Source organism: Pelecanus crispus, chromosome 1 (assembly GCF_030463565.1).
Source record: "Pelecanus crispus isolate bPelCri1 chromosome 1, bPelCri1.pri, whole genome shotgun sequence".
In the NCBI taxonomy this organism is placed as follows: Eukaryota; Metazoa; Chordata; class Aves; order Pelecaniformes; family Pelecanidae; genus Pelecanus; species Pelecanus crispus.
The window spans coordinates 52,539,524-52,558,849 of NC_134643.1; the positions used below are offsets into that span (position 1 = coordinate 52,539,524).

General features: G+C 42.6%; 2 protein-coding genes across 3 annotated transcripts in view; one reads left to right on the forward strand and one right to left on the reverse strand.

The window, feature by feature from the left end:
• Positions 1–1,863, reverse strand: part of FGD6 (FYVE, RhoGEF and PH domain containing 6) — a 72,308-nt gene extending 70,445 nt beyond the window's left edge. Inside the window, exon 1 of the mRNA XM_075717277.1 lies at positions 1,837–1,863. Within this exon, the coding sequence (XP_075573392.1) occupies positions 1,837–1,849 (13 nt within the window). The 5' untranslated portion in view covers positions 1,850–1,863. The remainder of the gene's footprint in view (positions 1–1,836) is intronic.
• A 397-nt stretch (positions 1,864–2,260) lies between these two features.
• Positions 2,261–19,326, forward strand: part of VEZT (vezatin, adherens junctions transmembrane protein) — a 59,340-nt gene continuing 42,274 nt past the window's right edge. The window contains exons 1-2 of one of the 2 annotated variants that reach the window (XM_075705042.1): positions 2,261–2,332; positions 18,600–18,734. In XM_075705042.1, the coding sequence (XP_075561157.1) occupies positions 2,297–2,332; positions 18,600–18,734 (171 nt within the window). In that variant the 5' untranslated portion in view covers positions 2,261–2,296. Of the gene's footprint in view, positions 2,333–13,980; positions 14,029–18,599; positions 18,735–19,326 lie in introns of those variants that run through there. The other variant, XM_075705036.1, reaches the window with a different exon arrangement.

Genomic DNA, 19,326 nt, shown 5'->3' on the forward strand with positions numbered 1-19,326 from the left:
TCTTCCTGCCCACCAGGACTCTCTCTATGCCTTCCTCTTCAAATCCCTCTCTAAAATTCACATTTTCCATGAAACTGTCCCACTTTCTTCTTACTGATATTCCTCAGCATCCCTTTCTCTTTTGCCTTCTAAGTGACTTTGCTCACCAGAAGCCCTTCCTCCTCACCTTCCCCACAAACACCATCACAACATAAATTAAAACAGACTCAGTCACACAACCTCAGTCCTGAAATCACTGTTTAGTGCTGAAAATCTACCCAACTTTCTGAAACTTAGTACCATATCAAGTTTTAACAGCCCAGCTCTAAGCTCTTGAGCACCCCCTAACACGTATTTTTTATTTGCACAGCTGTTTAACTCTTAAAAAGAGCAGCAGTGAATTGTACTACCAGCAGCGCTACTAAACAACATGAACATACAATGCAGCTGTTAAGTAGAGATGATAACCTGCTCTATTTCATGTTTTCCCAGATCTAAACAAAATCAGTTCTATCATACATATTGGAAGTGGAAATATATTAAATGGAGTAGAAAGATGCATTAAATGGCTTTGTATTTTCCAGTAAATTCTGATTAACTAAGACAGCGTAGATAATTAACGCTGGACTTGATATCGATTTGACATATTTGAGAGGAAAACACTGAGAATTAGCTTGATGTTTTTGCTTTGTGTGTTGCTTTTTTTTTTTAGACACCCCACCCCCCCCCCCCCAAAAAAAAAAAATCCTTGCAGGAAGCACTTCGCTGCTTCAGATTTACACTGCAATTAGTTGTGTTTCCACCCAATACATCATAACTCACGCATGACGTCTTTTCAACGCAGAAACGACTCCTATTCTCGTCTTCCAGCAGACTGAGAAAGGAATCCACTAATCTAAGAGATGGGTGAAGAGCAGCACTAACAGCACACCACCGTTGCAGCCAAACACACGCAAAATACGAGCAACTCCCTTAAACACGGCGAGCTCTTGTTCGAAACCCAGCCTTTGCCTTGCAGGTCCTTTAGCCATAAAACTGGCAGCGGTGAGGAAAAGGGGGAGGAAAGGCCAGGAAAGCACTGGAGGAGGTCAGTTCAAAGCAGCAGCGGGAAAGGCCAGAAGCGAACGCTTTCCGGGACCCCTGCCTCTGCGGGAGGGCTCCCGCTCGTACGGGCCGACCGGGGCAGGTACGCCCCTGGAGCAGAACCGGAGCTCAGCCGCCGACAAACTCCCGCCGCTCCGCGCCGTCAGAGGCAGCGACAACCCAAACCCCGCTGCTGGCTTTCCTGCCGCAAATCCCAGCCCCCGGCGGAGCCTCTTGGCAGGTTCCACCCGGGGCCAGCTCCGCCGCCGGGCACCAGCACGCCGGGAGGGGAGCGGAGCGGAGCGGAGCGCCCGGCCCGGCTCGGCCCAGCGCCGGGGCAGGGACGTGCCCGCACAGCCCTGCGGCCGGCCCGGGGAGCGGGGGGCAGCGGGGCGCCCGTAGCGCAGCCCGGGGAAGGGCTGCCCCCCGGGGCAGGGGAGCGGGCGGCGAGGCTGCGCCCCCCGCCCGCCTCCCCCGGGGCGAGGGGGCACGCAGCGCCCGGCCCCGCCGCGGCGGTGGGGGAGAGCCGGGCGCAGCCGCCCGGCGCCGCCGGGGCGAGGAGAGCGGCGGCGGCGGCGGCTCCTCCGGCTCCTGTCCCGCGCCGGCACCCACCGCGGCGCGAGTCCCTCACGCCACCCCCCCGCCCGCACGGCGCCGGGCCCCGCCGGCCGCCACGGCGTGCGGCGAGGCTCTCCGGCCGCGGGGGCACGCGGGCTCCCCGCCGGGCGGGCGGAAAGGAACCCGCCACTCCCGAAACTTTCCCCGGGCACTCACCGGCGGAGCTCATGGTGCTCCCCGAGCGCCGCGCCGTCCTCCCCCTCGTCCCTTACGCCACGGCCCCTCTGAGGGCCGAGGAGAAGGAGCCCATTGTTCCCCCGCGCCGCCACCCAGCAGCAGCAGCAGCGGCGGCAGCGGCAGCACCCCCCGCCCGCCGCCGCATAACGCCCCGCGGCTGGCGGCAGAGTGAGCGCCGGCAGCGCCCGCCGCCGCCGCCGCCCAGCGGCGCCCCCTGCCGGGCCCGCCGCCCGCCCCGGCCTGGCCCCGCCCCCTCCCCTCCCCGCCCACCAATCAGCACCTCCCACTGGCCGCCCGGAAGCGGGCCCTCGCCGTGCCTTCTGGGGGCCGTAGTTCCCCCCGGCGTGAGGCAGGGCCGGGCCGGGCGGGGAGGGGTCGCCGGCGGCGCGGCGGACTCCGTTTCCCAGAGTGCCCGCAGGGGGTGGCATGGCGGAGAAGGATGACACCGGAGTTTGACGAAGAAGTGGTGTTTGAGGTGGGCGCGGGGGCCACCCGGGGCGGGTTGGGCCCGTGTCTCTCCGCCCCTCGCCGGGGCGTTGCGCCGCGGCCCCCGGGGGCGGCGTGCGCCGGGCGGCCCGAGGTGACCGTTGGGCGTGAGGCGGGCGCGGGGCCCGGCCGCGGGCAGCCGGCGGCGGGCGGGGGAGGGCGAGGGCGAGGGCGGGAGCCGGCGGGACCGGCAGGTCGGGGCGGTGCTGTGCTGTGCTGTGCTGTGCCGTGCGGTGCCGTGCGGTGCTCGCCGGGACCGGCGGGACGGCGTGGGGCGTCCCGCGCTCCGGAGCAGCCTGGCGACCAGCGTCGCGCCGCGCCCCGCCGCGCAGGCCGAGGGCGGGATCGCTGGCGGGAGAGGGAGCCGGGCCGGGGAGGGCGCGATCCTTTGTGCGGCGGCCCGCCTGGGCTGCCGGGCCGCCTGTCCCCGCCTTTCGGGCTGCCGGCGTTGCGAGCTCTGTGAGGAGGAAGCGCGGCGGAGCGGGAGGCCCGCGTCGGCGGGGGTTCCCTCAGGGCCGCCGGCGCCGGCCTTTGAGAACCGTTGGGGGCTGCGGAGGGCGAAGGGCCGCCCCGCGGCGTGGGCGCCGTGTGTGCCGGCGGCACGGCCTCGTAACGGCGGGTGCGGAAAGCACAGCGCCTGCGGGAGGCTTCGCACCTGACCGCTGGAGCGGGCCAGCGGGGGCAAAGACAGTAAATCCGCCGTGTAGCTAATACATACAATCCTGCTTCCAAATCGGTATAGTTCACGTAAAAGGTACATTCCAGCACGCACTCGTCTGCGTAGTAAGTACCGAAACTACCTTATCTTAATAGCCTTTGTATTAGTGACAGGATTCGCGTAAAACTTTTACAGTTATATTGCGTGTCTTGTTAGATAATGGGGCCACGATATCATCTTGGCCTTATTTAAAACAGTGGATAAATAGATCTGCTGTTGCAGTTCAGTAACAAAATCGGATGAGTTTGCAGCAGGTAAATGTAATTGCATCTTCATGGAGGGCACACCTGCTTTTGCAGGTGTACAGAGAAAGTGGTTATAGAGAAATACTGTCTTTAAATTTCTTAATTATTATAATAGTAGTAAGGCTTTTGGTTTTATCACGATGCAAAAAGCTCCTTATGTAAGGAATTACTTTTTTTCTCAGCTGTGTACTACTTGTATATGGCTTTGGTCTGTACCACAAAGGTTTGTGTTTATCCGCAACCAGCCTTGAATCCTAGCAATAAAATCTGTTATTTATATTGCTGCTATGTTAAATCGCTTCCTTTAACGGCATAAATCCATGGTGAGAATTTATTTCATGGGTATAATGTCTGTCTTCTGCATTTCCTTCTTCAGTAAGAGTGATACTCATTTTACAGTTCCACAGTCCTTCAGTTCATGCAGCAGTTACTGTTTTGATTGAAAAAGTTCTGCTGCAGAGGGAGTAAAAGATCTCCCTGCATGTGCATATGCACTTCACTATTTTCTTTGCATTTTGGAAATGGATTTCCATCACTAGTAAAGGTTCTTTGATACGTTGCTGTATCAAGTGTGTATGTGCGTATACAGACTTACAGGTATACTGAGTGACATAGTAGCATATCTTTCATATATTAGGGTACAACTATAACATCAGATAAGCAACAGTAGGAAAAATACAGATTTTTTTGGTTGGTTGATTGGTTGGGGTGCAGAGCTGGGTGAGATACATACTGATAATAACAGGTACCTTGAAATACCCGCAAAAATTATCTTTGGAAGTGCTCAGCAGGGTTCATGCTACTGTAAAATAAAGGCTACGCAGAACATACTCCACACAGATGAGCCAAAGATGGGAATTAGCAAGGAGCCAAAAAGTGTTTGGGTAGTTAATGCTACAATGTATTTATTTTTTAATTACTGCTTTAATTTTTTTTTTTTTCTTGGGCCCCAAACTCTCCCCCTTAATTATTTGTGGTCTCTGGTAAGCAACTACATTTTTTTCTGCACCTCAGTAGGTCACTTCCCATGTTGTTCTTCAGTGGTCACTGTTGCAAGGAGGCCTTCAGCATTTAGGCCTAGGTTACTGTCAACAGCTGTTTTCTCTGTGCTTTTGGGGCTCTTGCAAAGAAGATATCAGTCAATATCATAAGCAGCGGTGGTGTGCTAACAAATGCATAATCAGGAAACAAGTGGTCCTTCATGTTTTTAATACCCAACAGAATGGGTAGGAGAGGGAAGCAAAGCAAATGGGGTATGCTTCACCTGTTCCATATGACAGTTATGCGCAGTGTTATCTTCTGCACGTTTTTCAGGTCATAGCTCTGACCAACAGGCCCTGAATGCATCGGTGACAGCTGTCTGCGTTATGAATTTTGCAGCCTCAAACAGATGATGGCCCGTTGATAGATATTTATGAGCTTCCAAGGACCGATCATTTTTCTCACTATCAAAGTATCTTTTACATTAATGTATCTCTGAAGGAAGGGAAGCACAAACACAGCATCACTGCCCTGGGAAAGCGTGTTTTGCATCCAGTTCAAGAGCTGTTGCGGATCATTGTGATTGAACAATAATGAATGATGGGCATTTTACTTTATCCAGTAAGTGCTGCCATAGTCTATCCAGTTTATAAATGAATTCCTACAGCAGCCAGAAATTTTCATTCACTGACTGCATAGTCCTCAGCACTTCAGTTCTTGCATTTGTTAAAACCAGTTGCTCTTGTAATTAAAATGCTACAAATATTGGGGGGATGGGGCAGAACCCAAGAAACACAGAGGTGCACCTGATGTGCTTGACCTGGGCTCATCTGCCAGCAGTGTGTCAAATTAAAAATTGTTGCAGTGTAGAGCAGATTGTACGAAAAAATGGAGGAGCAACGAATTAAATTCTTTATTAATGCCTGCCTTAATTTATTAAGGGAGATCATAAGATTGGAAATTTGATGTTAAGTTACTTGAGATGAGTTTTTTACAAAATGGGCTAGAAGACAGAATGTAACTGAAGTGCAGTTACAGTGTACCCCAAGAGTCTTCTGGAAAATTGCAGTGTTTTGTGTATTTTGAGATGAGACTGGAATTGTGTTAGGTTTTTTATTGTTGTTCGGACAATGACATCTCCTTGTTGTTTTCTTTTTTTCATGTATAAATTAAAGAAGCTCCTTGTTCAAACTGGCTAAATTTCTGCATCATTATTCCAGTGGGAGGACTGTGTAAGAATTTCATTGCTTTCATAGTTAATAACTGCCATCTAATTTCTGACTTGACATTTATTCATGGCCACTTCATACCTACTTGCACTTCTGCTAATATTGTCTGTTAGCGTATATAGTTCTTATATTTTTCTAGAATTTACCTCTCCTAGTGTATTCATAGAAAGCAATCTTATCCTGGCTAATGATTTTGCTAAACTGAATATTCAAATATATTTTAGCTTCCTTTCACAAAACAGATTTTCCTGTTCTTCATTTTTTTGTTTGTTTTGGTTTTGGGTTTTTTTTTTTTTTAATATCTACTGCAGTTTGAGTTCATCTTTCTTTACCTGAGCTTGCAGCATGGTGCTTGGCGTTCTTGCTGGGGTCTTGTACAGCTATTTGCAGTTACTTCTGCTGGGAATACTTTGTTTCTTGCATCCTAGGCCTACAAACAAGTTTTTCAAGTCTTCATACTGTTTGACTCGGTTGTAATGTAATAGAGTAACTGCTTGTGTCTGTCCTTGTTTTTATCAACAGCTTCTACATTACTGGAGAGTTTGTTTATATCAGTCCCTCTGTGTAAGGTCTTGCTGTTGCCTACTGTTTAATTGCATGCCATTATCAGTACCCACTCAAGGTCATCCAGTTCTTTTTGTATGATGTTTCAATCCTTTTCTACATGTATGATGTTACTTGGTGTTACTGGGAAATTTCATTAGCATGCTTTTTTTGGTATAAGGTTAATTAAGGAAAATTCAGAAGCTTTGACTAAAGACTCATCCTTCAGGAACTCCACTAGTAACCTTCTGATCTGATAGCTTTCCGTTCAGCATAACCTGCTGTTATCTCTGCCATCTACATATTTGGTTCCTTTCCCATCTTTTTCATCTTAACTGATAAGGCACAATATCAAAAGTCCGTACACCATATGGCACAGTATAAAAAGTCCATATAAACTTCCTGCATTTCCTTTATCTAGAAAAACTAGCTGTCTGGTCAAAGAAAGATGTTGAGTGATTTTGGCACAATCTACCTCCGGTGAACCCATGTGATATCTTCTTTGATGATCATCTGTTTTCTTCTTTGTCTTTGAATTTTGCAAGAAAGAATAATTATTCTCAGTGGCATGCTGGCTTTTGATCAGATTCATAGGCCTGACATACACCTGATTGCTTTTTTTCTCCTTGTAAATATAGGCACTATGTTTGCTTTTTTCCACTTCTGATTTACAGATTTATTAAAAATCCTTTCTGCTGGGTCTTTGATCTCCTGTGCCCATTCTTTCAGAACACTGGGATGAAGGTGATCCAAACACTGCTCTTTGAGTGCACTTTTGGCTCCTGATTTCTGCTTCCAGCTAAGTCATTTGTCCTACATTTTAATGAGCTTGTGCAAGTTTGGTTTTTATGTTTAGATAGATACTAAAGCTGTGTTCACAGAATCACAGAATGGTTGAGGTTGGAAGGGACCTCTGGAGATACCACCCCCCCTGCCCAAGCAGGGCCACCTAGAGCTGGTTGCCCAGGACCATGTTCAGATGGCTTCTGAACACCTTCAAGGTGGGAGACTCCACAACCTCTCTGGGCAACCTGTGCTAGTGCTCAGTCACCCTCACAGTTAAAAAAAAGTTTCCTGATGTTCAGAGGGAACCTCCTGTGTTTCTGTTTGTGCCCACAACCTCTGGTCCTGTCACTGGGCACCACTGAAAAGAGCCTGGTTCCATCCTCTATGTACCCTCCCTTCGGGTATTTACATACATTGAGGAGATCCCCCCAAGCCTTCTCTTCTCCAGGCTGAACAGTCCCACCTCTCTCAGCTTTTCCTTATGTGTGAGATGCTGTTTCCTTCAGGTTCACCCAGACCATTGTTGGAATCTAATCCCAGAAAGTCTTCCTGACCGTGTCAGCTGTATGGTTCTGGTGGAAGGATTGGAGCTGCCTTTTGTTGTTTTCCATTTTAATGCTGTGTTCACAGAAGAAAGTTAATCCATGCAAGATTTTTCACCAGATTGCACAAAAAAATGGATTTTGACACCCATAATGTCAAACTGCCACCACCTTAGTTTTTTAAGGACTTTTTCATACACAATATTTGAAGTATAAAGCTTTGCATGTAGAATTGTATAAAAGATAGTAGTGAATTAATTTCATTGCCATAAACATCTCTCTCCATTTTTTTATTTTAATTGGGAAAGAAAGCTTTCCTTACTTGAGACATTGTTTTAACTCATGAGTCTCGTGCCATTCCTACACCAGTTCTGTCCATATTATTTACTTAACGTTGCTATTCACTAACTAGTTCAGTACTAATGGAAATACATGTTAAAGAATAGCTCCAACTAAATGCTGGCTGAGTGTCGTGATAGTCATGTCACTGTTGAATCCGATCTTTTATTCTAGATCTAGAGGATCTGATGATTAGTATGGCTCCAGACTTTTAAATTTGGGATTTATTGTTTGTCCCGTTAGAAATCCCAGACTGAAAAATACAATATAAACTGTATATGTGATCTTTCTCAACTTCCAATTTTATTTTGTGCAAATGGGAGAATAATACCAAATTAACAAAATGAGACTTTCTTTGGCTCATCTATCTGCATCAAATCTCGGAATCCATACTAATCTGTATTTAAAAAGAAAACAAGCTGGGGATGAATGCAAAGAGAGTAAAAAAAATCTCATGTCCAAATTCAAATGTTTGTATCTATGTAAAATATTGAACACAGTTCTACTGAACCTAGAATTGGAACCCACAAACTCAGAAGAAAGATTTTGAACGTATAACAGGTGCTCTCATTTCACAGCCAGCCCTTGCTCAAACTGTCATCTTCCCGTTAGTTGGGGTAAAATATGCACAGAAATGGAATTACCCTTTCCAGAGTTTGGAGAGACATGGTCTGCGTTCTTTGTCTTCCTGCTGTAGTGGAAGAAGTTAATGTGAAAAATGAGTCCTGAAAACAGTGAAGTGCTTTACAAGCAGCATGTCATCCTGAGGGAGAAAGGAAGCACCAGGGCTCAGCAGAGCTGGCAACTACATGGCACTGGGTCTGGCCTGTGTGGGGAGGAGGTAGGCATGGTGGAGTCATACTGCATATTTAGGCAACAAGCCAAGATGCTGCTTGGTGCTGAGGGGCATGGAGGATGCCTGCATGTAATATTCCGATATACAGATTTCTGTAAGATTTAAGAGAGATTCCAGCAAGAGGCACCACCATTTGTCAGCATAATACAACTATATGCAGAACTGCCTTTAGTCGATGTGTTCTCTGTGTGCCTACAATAGTAAAAAAATGTCTAAAATATGGTATTTCTTTGCTTAGAATACTGGTGCATCACTAAATTGAGATGTTCAAATTGTCATCTGAACCCTTTTAAACCAAATGTAGCTTTTATCAAAACACTTGGTGATGTTTGTTTTCACAAATGCTTTCTCCACCCAAACTGAGCTGTTCTAAAATTATTTTGTTTAAGAAATGAGACAAAACCAAATGAAAGCACTAGGAATGGTGGTGCACCAGGATGAAATTTTTAGGTCACGTTCATTCAAAAACCTAAAAACTTCAGGACTTGCAAAGTAATGGGATTTTTGTCAAGCATCAGGCTTATAATGTTGTATTCTAAAAAATAATGTCTGAAATATTATAAAATAGGAAAAAGAAGCAGCCAAAAAAGAATATTCACACAACTTTAATGGTAGTGTTAGTAATGCTCCCTCAACAGGATTTTTCTCACCAAATATTGGGTGGACTAAATGTGTAGTACTCTCATTTTATACATATGCATGAAATAAAGCCAGTTTTAAATACACAGTTCTGTCAAAACCACAGTTCACTTGTCATCCTGATGAGCTGGTTCTGAGACTGTGCTTTGTCTGCCTGAGGTGTGGGCTGTTGCCAGAAGAGGTGTTCAGGCTTCACTCCTCCTTTCCAGCTTATTCCTGTCCTCTTCCTTACGCTGGCACCTGGATTTGTGGGTGATGCTGTAAGCTGGCTCAGGAGACTGATTAGACTATAAACCATCCTGGCTAAGAAAGAAAAAAAAAAAACCCATGGATTTTGTTGGGGTTGTTTTTTTTTGGTTTGTTTGTTTTTTTTTTACAATCAGATCAGTTCCTTGTTCCATCTGATCATTTGGCTTTATAAATATTACTATTAGTGTTCTAAAATGGTACTGCAGCTTTCATCTGCACCCACTGGTAATGGCAGATTAAATTGACCATGTAAATGCAGCCTGGGGAGATATCTGCTGCAAATTGCAGTGTGCTGTAGCGGCACCTGGACTAGTGACGGATGGACTATTTCGGGTATTTTGCTTCTCAGCAGTCTGCTAAGAGGAAGGGGAGGACAGGCTGTGCTCCTTTTCATCACATGACTGGGAGGCAGGTGATACTGGAGAGAAAATAAAGGAAACTGCAAGCTTAAAACTTGCCTGGTTGTTGTGGAGGCCAAGTAAACTCATCAGGTGTTTTTGGGTAACACTAATGTCATATCTGAACAGATGGAGAAAAGTATTATATGGGCCATATGGTGTGTGAACCCGTATTGCCTTTATTATTTTTAATAGAAGATTTGAAGACAAAAGTACATGATGATCCATAGTAAATTTTGAGGTCTGATGGTCCAAAAATATTTTATTCCTCCTCTGTGTTAATTACTCTGGGGTCATGTTTACACAAGGGTTAATACCGTAGTACTGCTCTCACAACTTCAAGTCATGAATCAACTTCTTGAGACACTTGAATAAAAAAAAAGACTCACTGTATTTTTAGTCTTTATAATGTGACTGTCTCTCTTATTTCTTGGATGCTTTTCACTTCAGTAAAGATGTTTGCTTACTGTGTGTTGTCATTAGGAGTCAGAATTAACATGATTTATAGTGGATAAACAAGTTAGTTCTTTGGAGCTGGTGTTTTAAAGAGGTTTCCAAAATGTTTCAGAAATACTCCACTCGTTTACCAGTCAGATGTGTTAATTTCATTAATTTAGTTCTGAATGTAAGTCAAGAGTAGAATCTGTGAGTTGTTAGTAACTGGTATAAAACAAACCAATTTTCCTGTACCAGCCTAGTCCGATGACCTGCATGATCAGTGACTTCCCACCCAAAGGTACAGAGTCTGGCTGGCCTGTTACCCTGTCCTCCAGGGAAGGTAACATTTACCACTTTTACTTTCAGTTTTTCAGGTGTTTTTCATCTCTGTCCTTGTCAGAAAGGTCCTGCTCAGCTTTTCAGCTGTATTTGCAGGACCACTTTTGAACTGGTAAATAATCCAGAGCTCTCTGTGAGTTTCAGGGCTTTGTCTAGTACGTGATAATTCTTTCTAAGACTTTTCCACAGTAATGTGCAACCACCTGCTGAAAATGCAAAGGAAAGAGCTTTCCCATGTCACAGACCAAGTGATACAGAACTATACACAGGCTATAAAACTTTCCTGACTCTTCAGGACACATGGGTGCATGCAGAATTAGATATATATTGTGCATCAGAAAATATCCGGGAACAGTAATAGATTAATGGCTTCAAAGTAGTTCTCGGAGCCTGCTTCTAAATCAGATGATACAGTAGTGCTGGAAAAACCAACGTCTACACTCCTGTGGTGGTGAAAGCAGAATAGGAAATTTAAATTACTCTTTCGCTGCCTTGAAGTCATTGTCTAATATTAGCCCTGTCAGTGCCTGGCTCTTTGTCAGCTGGAGCACAGGAGGAGGTGGTTACCAGCCAGGAGAATATGACCAAGGCTTTTAAATACTGTTGCTTGGAAGGTCTTATTAATGGCTGCATAAAAGATCGATGTGCAATAATTCTTTCAAGCAGTATCTTTTTAAAAGCCTTTAGCAATCTGTCATCCTCATTTCCCTCCCCCCAGTCAGAAAGGCACATTAGTCAGGAGAAATCGCACAGTCCTGGGAAGTTTCAAACTGCATCCGCTGATGCCGTCAGGAAAATGCTACTGTGCAGGGGCACAGGTGCAATTACACTGACGGCTGCTTCTCATCCTCGGCTCGGGTCATCCTGGAGGGACAAGCGGAAAGAATCGGGGAGGCGGGCGAGATTCTGTCAGGTGCATGGGAGCAGTACCGAAGAGAAAAATTGAATACCCTCTTCCAGGAGACAAAGATCGCGCTGTCTGTGAGTGTTAGCTCAGCTTCTTCAAACCTGTGTTTTGGGGGGAGGGGGGAAAATTTCAATACTGTTTATTTTGTTCTGAGTTTAGCCACCTGTGCAGCATATCTTAGCCTTTGCTGTCACTATGGTAGAAATGTTTAATCTTTTTTTTTTTAACTAATAATTCATAACTTGTAATTATTGTGAAGGTGGTTTAAGCTCCCACAGTGGTCTTGGCATATTGGAAACCTCAGCTTTGGAAAAACATATCTGTATTTCAAGAAGAGATGTTTAAACCTCTTACTTTGTGAAGAGACCTTTAAACCTCTTATTTTGTGCAATGGCATTAAATATTATTTTTAAGGTTAATCTGCTCTATTAGCTATGGTTGGAAACTAGAGCAGGGGTTTACTGGGTAGTAAATTTTATCATAGTAAAGAACATTGGGTGTAGGAAGCCCCTGTCTCTAATGGAGAAATCCTGAGTCATTTACTTCATGATGCATCAGCAAAAATAACTTGGGTGTGGCTTTGATTTTTCAGCTGCTATTGTAACAAGACTATGAAAGCTAACAGTGTCTTAATCTGATTTGTGATTGCAAAAGTTTTTTCTCAGAATACGCGCAAAATGCCTCACATTAAAGTGCAATATCTGTGCTTGCAAGGCTGCAATAGATGTAAGTATTTGAGTAGATATCTTCAAAATTAAGTTCTTTTCTGAAGCTAGGGAACTCTCTACTGTAATAACCTTTCCATCACATAGTAGTAGGCAATGTTTTATATGTTTGATTCTCTTTTAATGTTTGGCTTTGTTTTTATTTTTTTGTATTTATATTTACTGTAGGCTTAGAGTTGCAAACACTATGTTTAGTCTTCTGTTTAGGTGATGCTTTTTTCTAACCAAGTCAGTACTGTATGTCAAGTGGCATTAAAATAAGCATTGAGAAAGGGTTAAAGAATAAAACTAATTTAGTGGACTGTTCTTTAATCCTGGATGATATATCTTGGGTTTAGAATGAGGCTCAACCGCTTCCAACAATGAAAAAAGGAGAGTTGTAATTGAACATATGTATGCGAGTGAAATAATTTTTAATAGTATGTATCTAAAATAAGTATGCTCAGGGAATTATGAATGAGGAGTAAAGGATTTTCTTTCTTGATTCTGGAAACAGAAGCTTATATAAACCTATACTATACTATAAATGTCTAGTTACAATTGAATGGCTTTGCCGTATGACTGACTGTAGTGAATTAGAAAAGTTATAGGAAGGTAAGTGGTTTTTTTGTTGTCAGTCTCCACTGAGTCCCCAGAAAACCCTAATTCTTAAAATTTTCAAAAAGTATATTCCCACTCAGTACATTGACTGTTTCTGACTACCTTGCTTCAGTTACTAGCAACATTTTCCGTGTATAATCTCTACGAAGTATACCAAAGAATAATGGCATTTTGTCTTTTGTCTGTCCTGGAACTGTTTTCCATTTCCAGCACCCATTTTGGACAAGTAGCATAATAAAAAAATGCCCTGGCTGTAAATGTAATGCCTGTCTCTTGTATCTAGGTGGTCTCAGAAAGTGACTTAGAAGAAGAAACTTAGAAGAAACTTCAGAATTAAATACAGGATATTGCTGAAAACCCCTGTCTTGGTATCCTCGCTTACTTTAGATAGTATTTCCCATCAGTAACTGGCAGTATGATGGTAACATAACAATAAGCTGAATTATTAAATTTTTTTTCTCGTCTACTTTGTAAATGATTCATTACCATGTTATTCTACCAGAGATAACTAGAAATAAAGGAACCCGAGTGTGAAACATGAGTAATACTATCCTAGTTATTATCCAAGTTAAGAGTGGTTGAAAGTAAAGATTCAAAAATACATGGAAATAGATTCCTCTAGAATAATATGATGCTGTATTAATAGGAAGATGAGATTTTATATTTTTAATTTCCTTTTCATGCTGTCCACTGAAACAACCTTGCTGTCCCTTTACCTCACATTCTAACATAAAAGCTTTCTCTCAAGTCTAAATTATATATTTTTTTAAATTACAACCTATTACTGCTTGCAAGGATAAACTTTCTGGTATGTCCTGAATTTCTTAAACTAAAAGTGTAGTGTCTATAATATATGCAGAAATGTAAAATAAGTTGCTCTTTCTTTGTTTTTTTTTAATGTTGGGCTGTTGAAAAAAGGAATGCATGAATTTTGGGCAAAGAAAATTAGGAGGAAAAATGGCAGATTCCCAGCCAATAAGTAGATTTTTTTTTTTTTTTTAATATTATCATGGCATTTGCCAGTGAAGACAGCTGAGTTTGACAGTGCTGATGAATGACAGTACAAATTGAAACCAAGGAACTTTTCTCACAGTTAGAAGTGCATGTGCAAGAATATGTGTGTATCAGTGATCTTTTTTATGGGAAAGAAGGCATTTAGGAGTGAGAGGTTTGGGTAAGGATGTAAGCTAGAAATTCAGAGCTATCATTTGTGGGAGATCAGACACATTATGAGATTTAATTATTGGTTTTAAATATTTATGAAGATGAAAAATGCTTTGTAAGCATTAAGTATAATACTTCCGTCTCTTGTATTGAAGCAAGCAGTATATAGAATAGGATATTTTAATGGTATCATATTGCAATTCTGTAGTTGTGTAATTAATAACTTTCTGATTCTTTGGTAATATTGGAACTTTTCTGTGAATGTTCACATACATAAATCTGCCCTTCAACTTTTAAAAATTCCTTTACTGGGTTTTCTAGCCATTACTTACATATGCCATGGGAGAAATTTGTTATAGACTGTTGGAGACATCCTCAGTGGGCTATACAGGCCACACAGCTTTACAGGTGACAGGCTTGTCAGTATCATTCAAAGTTGGGCAAGTATCTAGGACATGAAAGATAACAAACAAATAAATAATGTGTGTTTTTATCTTAGCATAGGCTAATGTGTGTATGTCATCAGTGTCTAACAGAAGAGGAGTGTAATCTTCAAAGTTTCTAAGCAAAATGTAGAGCTGAGCGTGCTGCACAGGAGACCTCACTCTTAACGGAAGAATTTTATGATCAGTTTGTTAAGGTTCTTAATCTAATTTCACACAGGCCTCAAACCACTTCTTATTCAGTGCTTTCTTTACCCACATCTTACATGCCACTAATGGATTCAGAAAGGGGAACAATGGTGGTTTTACTTATAGCATAAGGGATTTTAGTCACAGCATAGTTCTCGGTCATTTAGGTTAATAAAAAATGAGGGTTTCCAATGTGCACTTAAATTCCGCTAGTAATCTTTTAGAAAAGAATGGGAAAGAGAAAGCATGTGAAGTGAGATAAATGTGTTAGAGGAGGATTGTCATAGCCTGAGTACTTTCTGAGAAACTGAAAGAGGAGAACCCTTAGCTACTTGAAGGAATATGTGATAAACATTCAAGTTAAATTTTAATCAATTATCATTTGCTAACTCAGTAATCAGAAAACTGATTTCCAGTTCCGAGCAGTGACAAAAAATTGCAAATTACCCATAATGAGACCCTGTAAAAGCCTTCGAAAAGTTAATCAGAAGGAATTTATGTAAAATCTAGTAAGGTGCCTGTATTCTACCTTGATTACAAGAACAAATAAAATTACTCATCCTAGCTAGGGGCTAAAGTTTCACTAGCATTTGGAGAGATGGTGTATTTTTTACTATTGCTGTAGAGTAGAAAACGTACTAATTACAGTCAGATGGAAGGTTTTGGTGTTGCCAAATACCCAGTAAGAGGGAAGAATTGGGCATTCTTACATCTATGCAATATTTCACTTACTAAATGTAGCATTCATTATTTTAGCTAATTCTGTCTGTCTTCAGTGGACAGAGACTCTGTCTCTCTCTCTGCCTTCCTTCCTCCATTTTTGTGAGGAAATGGAACCAATCTAAACAGCATTAGACCAGTTTTCTTGATCAGCTTTTAGAAAATTGTCTCATCATGGACCCCAAAGCGAAGTGCACCCTGAGATACTAGTGGAAAAACTCCTTTGTATATTTGGGTTATTTTGCCAGCTGTCTGTATGTAGGTGAGTACTAATAAAGTACAAGAATAGTCATGTGTCACATGATGGCTGGCCTTGCTTGTGACAGGTCTGGTCAAGATGATGGACAGGTCTGGTCAAGATGATGGACAGGTCTGCCAAGAGCCTAGATACAATTTTCTTGGAGACCTGCCTGGAGCGAGCATCAAAACTATGATTTTGAATAAAACATTCTCTGCTCACCCACTGTTTTGTCTATGTGTCTTCATCTAAATGGAGAAAATTCTGTCTGTTTCTGACTGAAACCTCCATGCTACCCTAAGGCCTCTCGTGTGGGGGTGTTCGGATTGTTCCAGGTGTGCTGGCAGCATGCAGCCTGGCTCTGTATGAAAGCCATTTTAAGAAGATAAGGTTATGCATATCCATTCATATTCCGAGTTATGGCCTGAAGTTACTAAGCGAATTTAACAGTGTCTTAAATAAGAGAAGTACTCTAGTCTATTATATTTTCTTTTCTTTTTTTGATTAAGTAATTCTGGTAAAGTGGCATCTTCTACTTAGAAAGAAACATACCTTCTTTCCAGCCAGCCCAGAACAGCACATTGTTTAACCAGTTAGATGCATTTGAAAAAAGTACTGAAACCTGGAGGAAGGGTACTTGGAAAAAAGATGGTATTGAGTTGTCACACTAGAAAAATTCCCACAAGGAAATGAGTCATTAACCTATCCTAGTGTTTTGCACAGTTGTTGTCATTGTGGGTGAGGGGGATTGTCTGTACCTGCACAGGGCTGTGAGTTGGTACGAATGTTTGTGTTTCAGGTTATGACTGCACACTGAATCTGTTGTGAGTAACTCAAGGAGAGCGTGCAAAAGTATGAATTTGCATGCCTTAAATAGGTAACTGATCAAAATAGCACTTTGGTGATGGGGTTAAAAAAAAAAAAATCCCTAAAAGTAACAAGTTAATTTGTTCAACTGGTATGAATGATGGCTTCCAAGTTTTATTGTATGGCAAGCCATCATTTGAGATTTGGCCATGTTGGTACGTGATCACAGTAGATGTGCCTTTTTCACAACTTGCACCAGCAAGTTAATGATGGTTAACAATTTGTAGTAGATGTAGTAGATGGTGGTTGTTTCTGCAGACCTCGGCAGCTGTATTTACTGTAAAGTTTTTACTTACAGTATTTTTGTTACCTCACCCATAGCATGTTAGAATTCTTAAAATGTTTTGTGTTCTTCCTATGCATTTTGCTAGTGTTTGCATACTAGTGTGGGATGTTGATATCAGAGGCCAAAAAGAATCCCTAAGACTGACTGCTGAGAGGTGTTCTAAAAAAAGTCTCTTTACATCTCCTGAGTAGAACTGGAGTTAGCATAAATATCCTTTCCATCAAATCTATCACAGATACTGCCATATATGTGGATTTCAACAGAAAAATAACAGTTAAGTAAATCTAGGTATCTGATGCAGATGAAAACAAGAAAATTCAGAAGTCTGTGGAGATAAATATCTAAACATGTAAAAACCCACTCTCTGGCAATCAGAATTCCGTACTTCTCTAAGAAGTTTTATTAAGGACTTTTTGTAAATTAGTAGTTCTGCCAGCAGCTTAAAAAAGGTGCGGTGTTTTTTTGTTGGTTGGGTTTTTTTCAATAACTGTGATACTCCTTTGCCAGAAGTGCTACTACCATCTGCAAGGACAGCAGAAGCCTTTTTCTAATTTGTTTTTCTATTTCTGTAAAACACTCTAGGTACCTAATCAGGTTACACTGAGACTTCATTTATTGAAGATTGAAAATTTCTCTAGTTATGAAGTTTGTTTCAGTAGAAGTGGTTCAAAGTATAATCTATTCAATTTTTATAAACTTTAGGAAAACAGTGTCATTAAGTGTTCTGGAGTCACACAAGAATATTTTAAAATATATTACCAAATACATTTTTTTTTTTTTATTGAAAACATGTAAGTTATAAGCTGAAGAACCCTATCAGGTAACCTAGAAAAAATATTGCTATGGGAAAAGTTGATTGGTTGCATGCTTATTTCTCGTAACATTGTTTTGTATGTAGACTCTCTTGCAGCCTCTTTCATTATGGTCAGGATAAAACTTAAGGGAGATATTTAAAGCAAAATTTTGGCTTCATTGCTATTAACTGTTGGTTTTTTTTCCTGTTGCATGGAATCACAGAATGGTTTGGGTTGGAAGGGACCCTTAAAGATCATCCAGTCCAACCCCTGCCATGGTCAGGGACATCTTCCACTAGATCAGGTTGCTCAAAGCCCCATCCAACCTGACCTTGAACACTTCCAGGGATGGGGCATCCACAGCTTCTCTGGGCAACCTGTTCCAGTGGCTCACCACCCCCATCGTAAAAAAATTCTTCCTTATATCTAGTTTAAATCTACCCTCTTTTAGTTTAAAGCTGTTACCTCTTGCCCTATCACTACAGGCCTTGGTAAACAGTCTGTCGCCCTCTTTCTTATAAGCCCCCTTTAATTATTGAAAGGCTGCAATAAGGTCATCCAGGAGCCCTCCCTTCTCCAGGTTGAAACACCGCAACTCTCTCAGCTTTCATCGTGGGAGAGGTCTTCCAGCCCTCTGATGGTTTTTGTGGCCCTCCTCTGTGCCTGTTCTAACATGTCCATGTCTTTCTTGTGTTGGGGACCCCAGAGCTGAATGCAGTGCTCCAGCTGGGGTCTCACCAAAGCGGAGCAGAGGGGGAGAGTCGCCCCCCTCAACCTGCTGGCCACGCTTCTTTTGATGCAGCCCAGGGTACAATTGGCTTTCTGGGCTGCAAGCATACATTGCCGGCTCATGTCCAATTTTTCATCCACCGCTATCCCAAAGTCCTTCTCTGCAGGGCTGCTCTTGATCCATTCATTGCTGGTTGTGTGGTTGCTGTATTCACAGCTGTGTTTTGTGGGAAACAGGGAACAATTTTTAATGCTGTTTTTTTCTCATTTTTCTTTTTTAACTCTCTTTCAGAATTCCCCACTCTACCAATATCTGCAGGATTTGGGACACACAGATTTTGAAGTATGTTCTTCTGTGTCGCAGAAGGCAGAGCAATGTGCAGCAGCAGAAAGCCAAAAAGAGCGGACTGTGCATGCTGCCCAGAAAGTGAGCACTCTCCCGTTCCTGAGTATTTATCTTCTCAAAAGAGAACTGTGTTACTTCACAAATAGGCAAAATCAGAAGGGATAAAGATGAATCTCTTACTGTATTTAAAAAAGAAAAAAAAAACCCAAACCAAAAAAACCCAACCAGTTGTCATATCTTGTCTGCAAATATGTTTGGAAATGCATGGTTTGCCAGTATAGTTTGAAGTGTTTCTTTGCACTTGTGTAAGCTAGGGAAGCAAGAGGCTTTGATAGTGAATTTTTTGAGTGTTGTAAATGATCTTATTTACTGGATATTATTATGTTAGCTTAACATGCCATTCTGGGAACAAAACCTGTAATTTTCTGGAACAGAATATTTATAGTTCTCAGCCCTTCTCAGGCTAAATATTGCTTACTCTGTGACAAAACGTATTAAGAAAGAGGATTTCTGGGAAGTATAAATACAATAACCAATCTGAATGAGATAGTAGAACTGTGGTTAGGTTATGGCAATTTTCTAACAGCTGACAAGGATCATCAACTGCTTAGCTCAGGCTTCTTATTTATCATTTTAACTGAAGTCTTGTGGATTTTTTGTAAACATTTTGGTC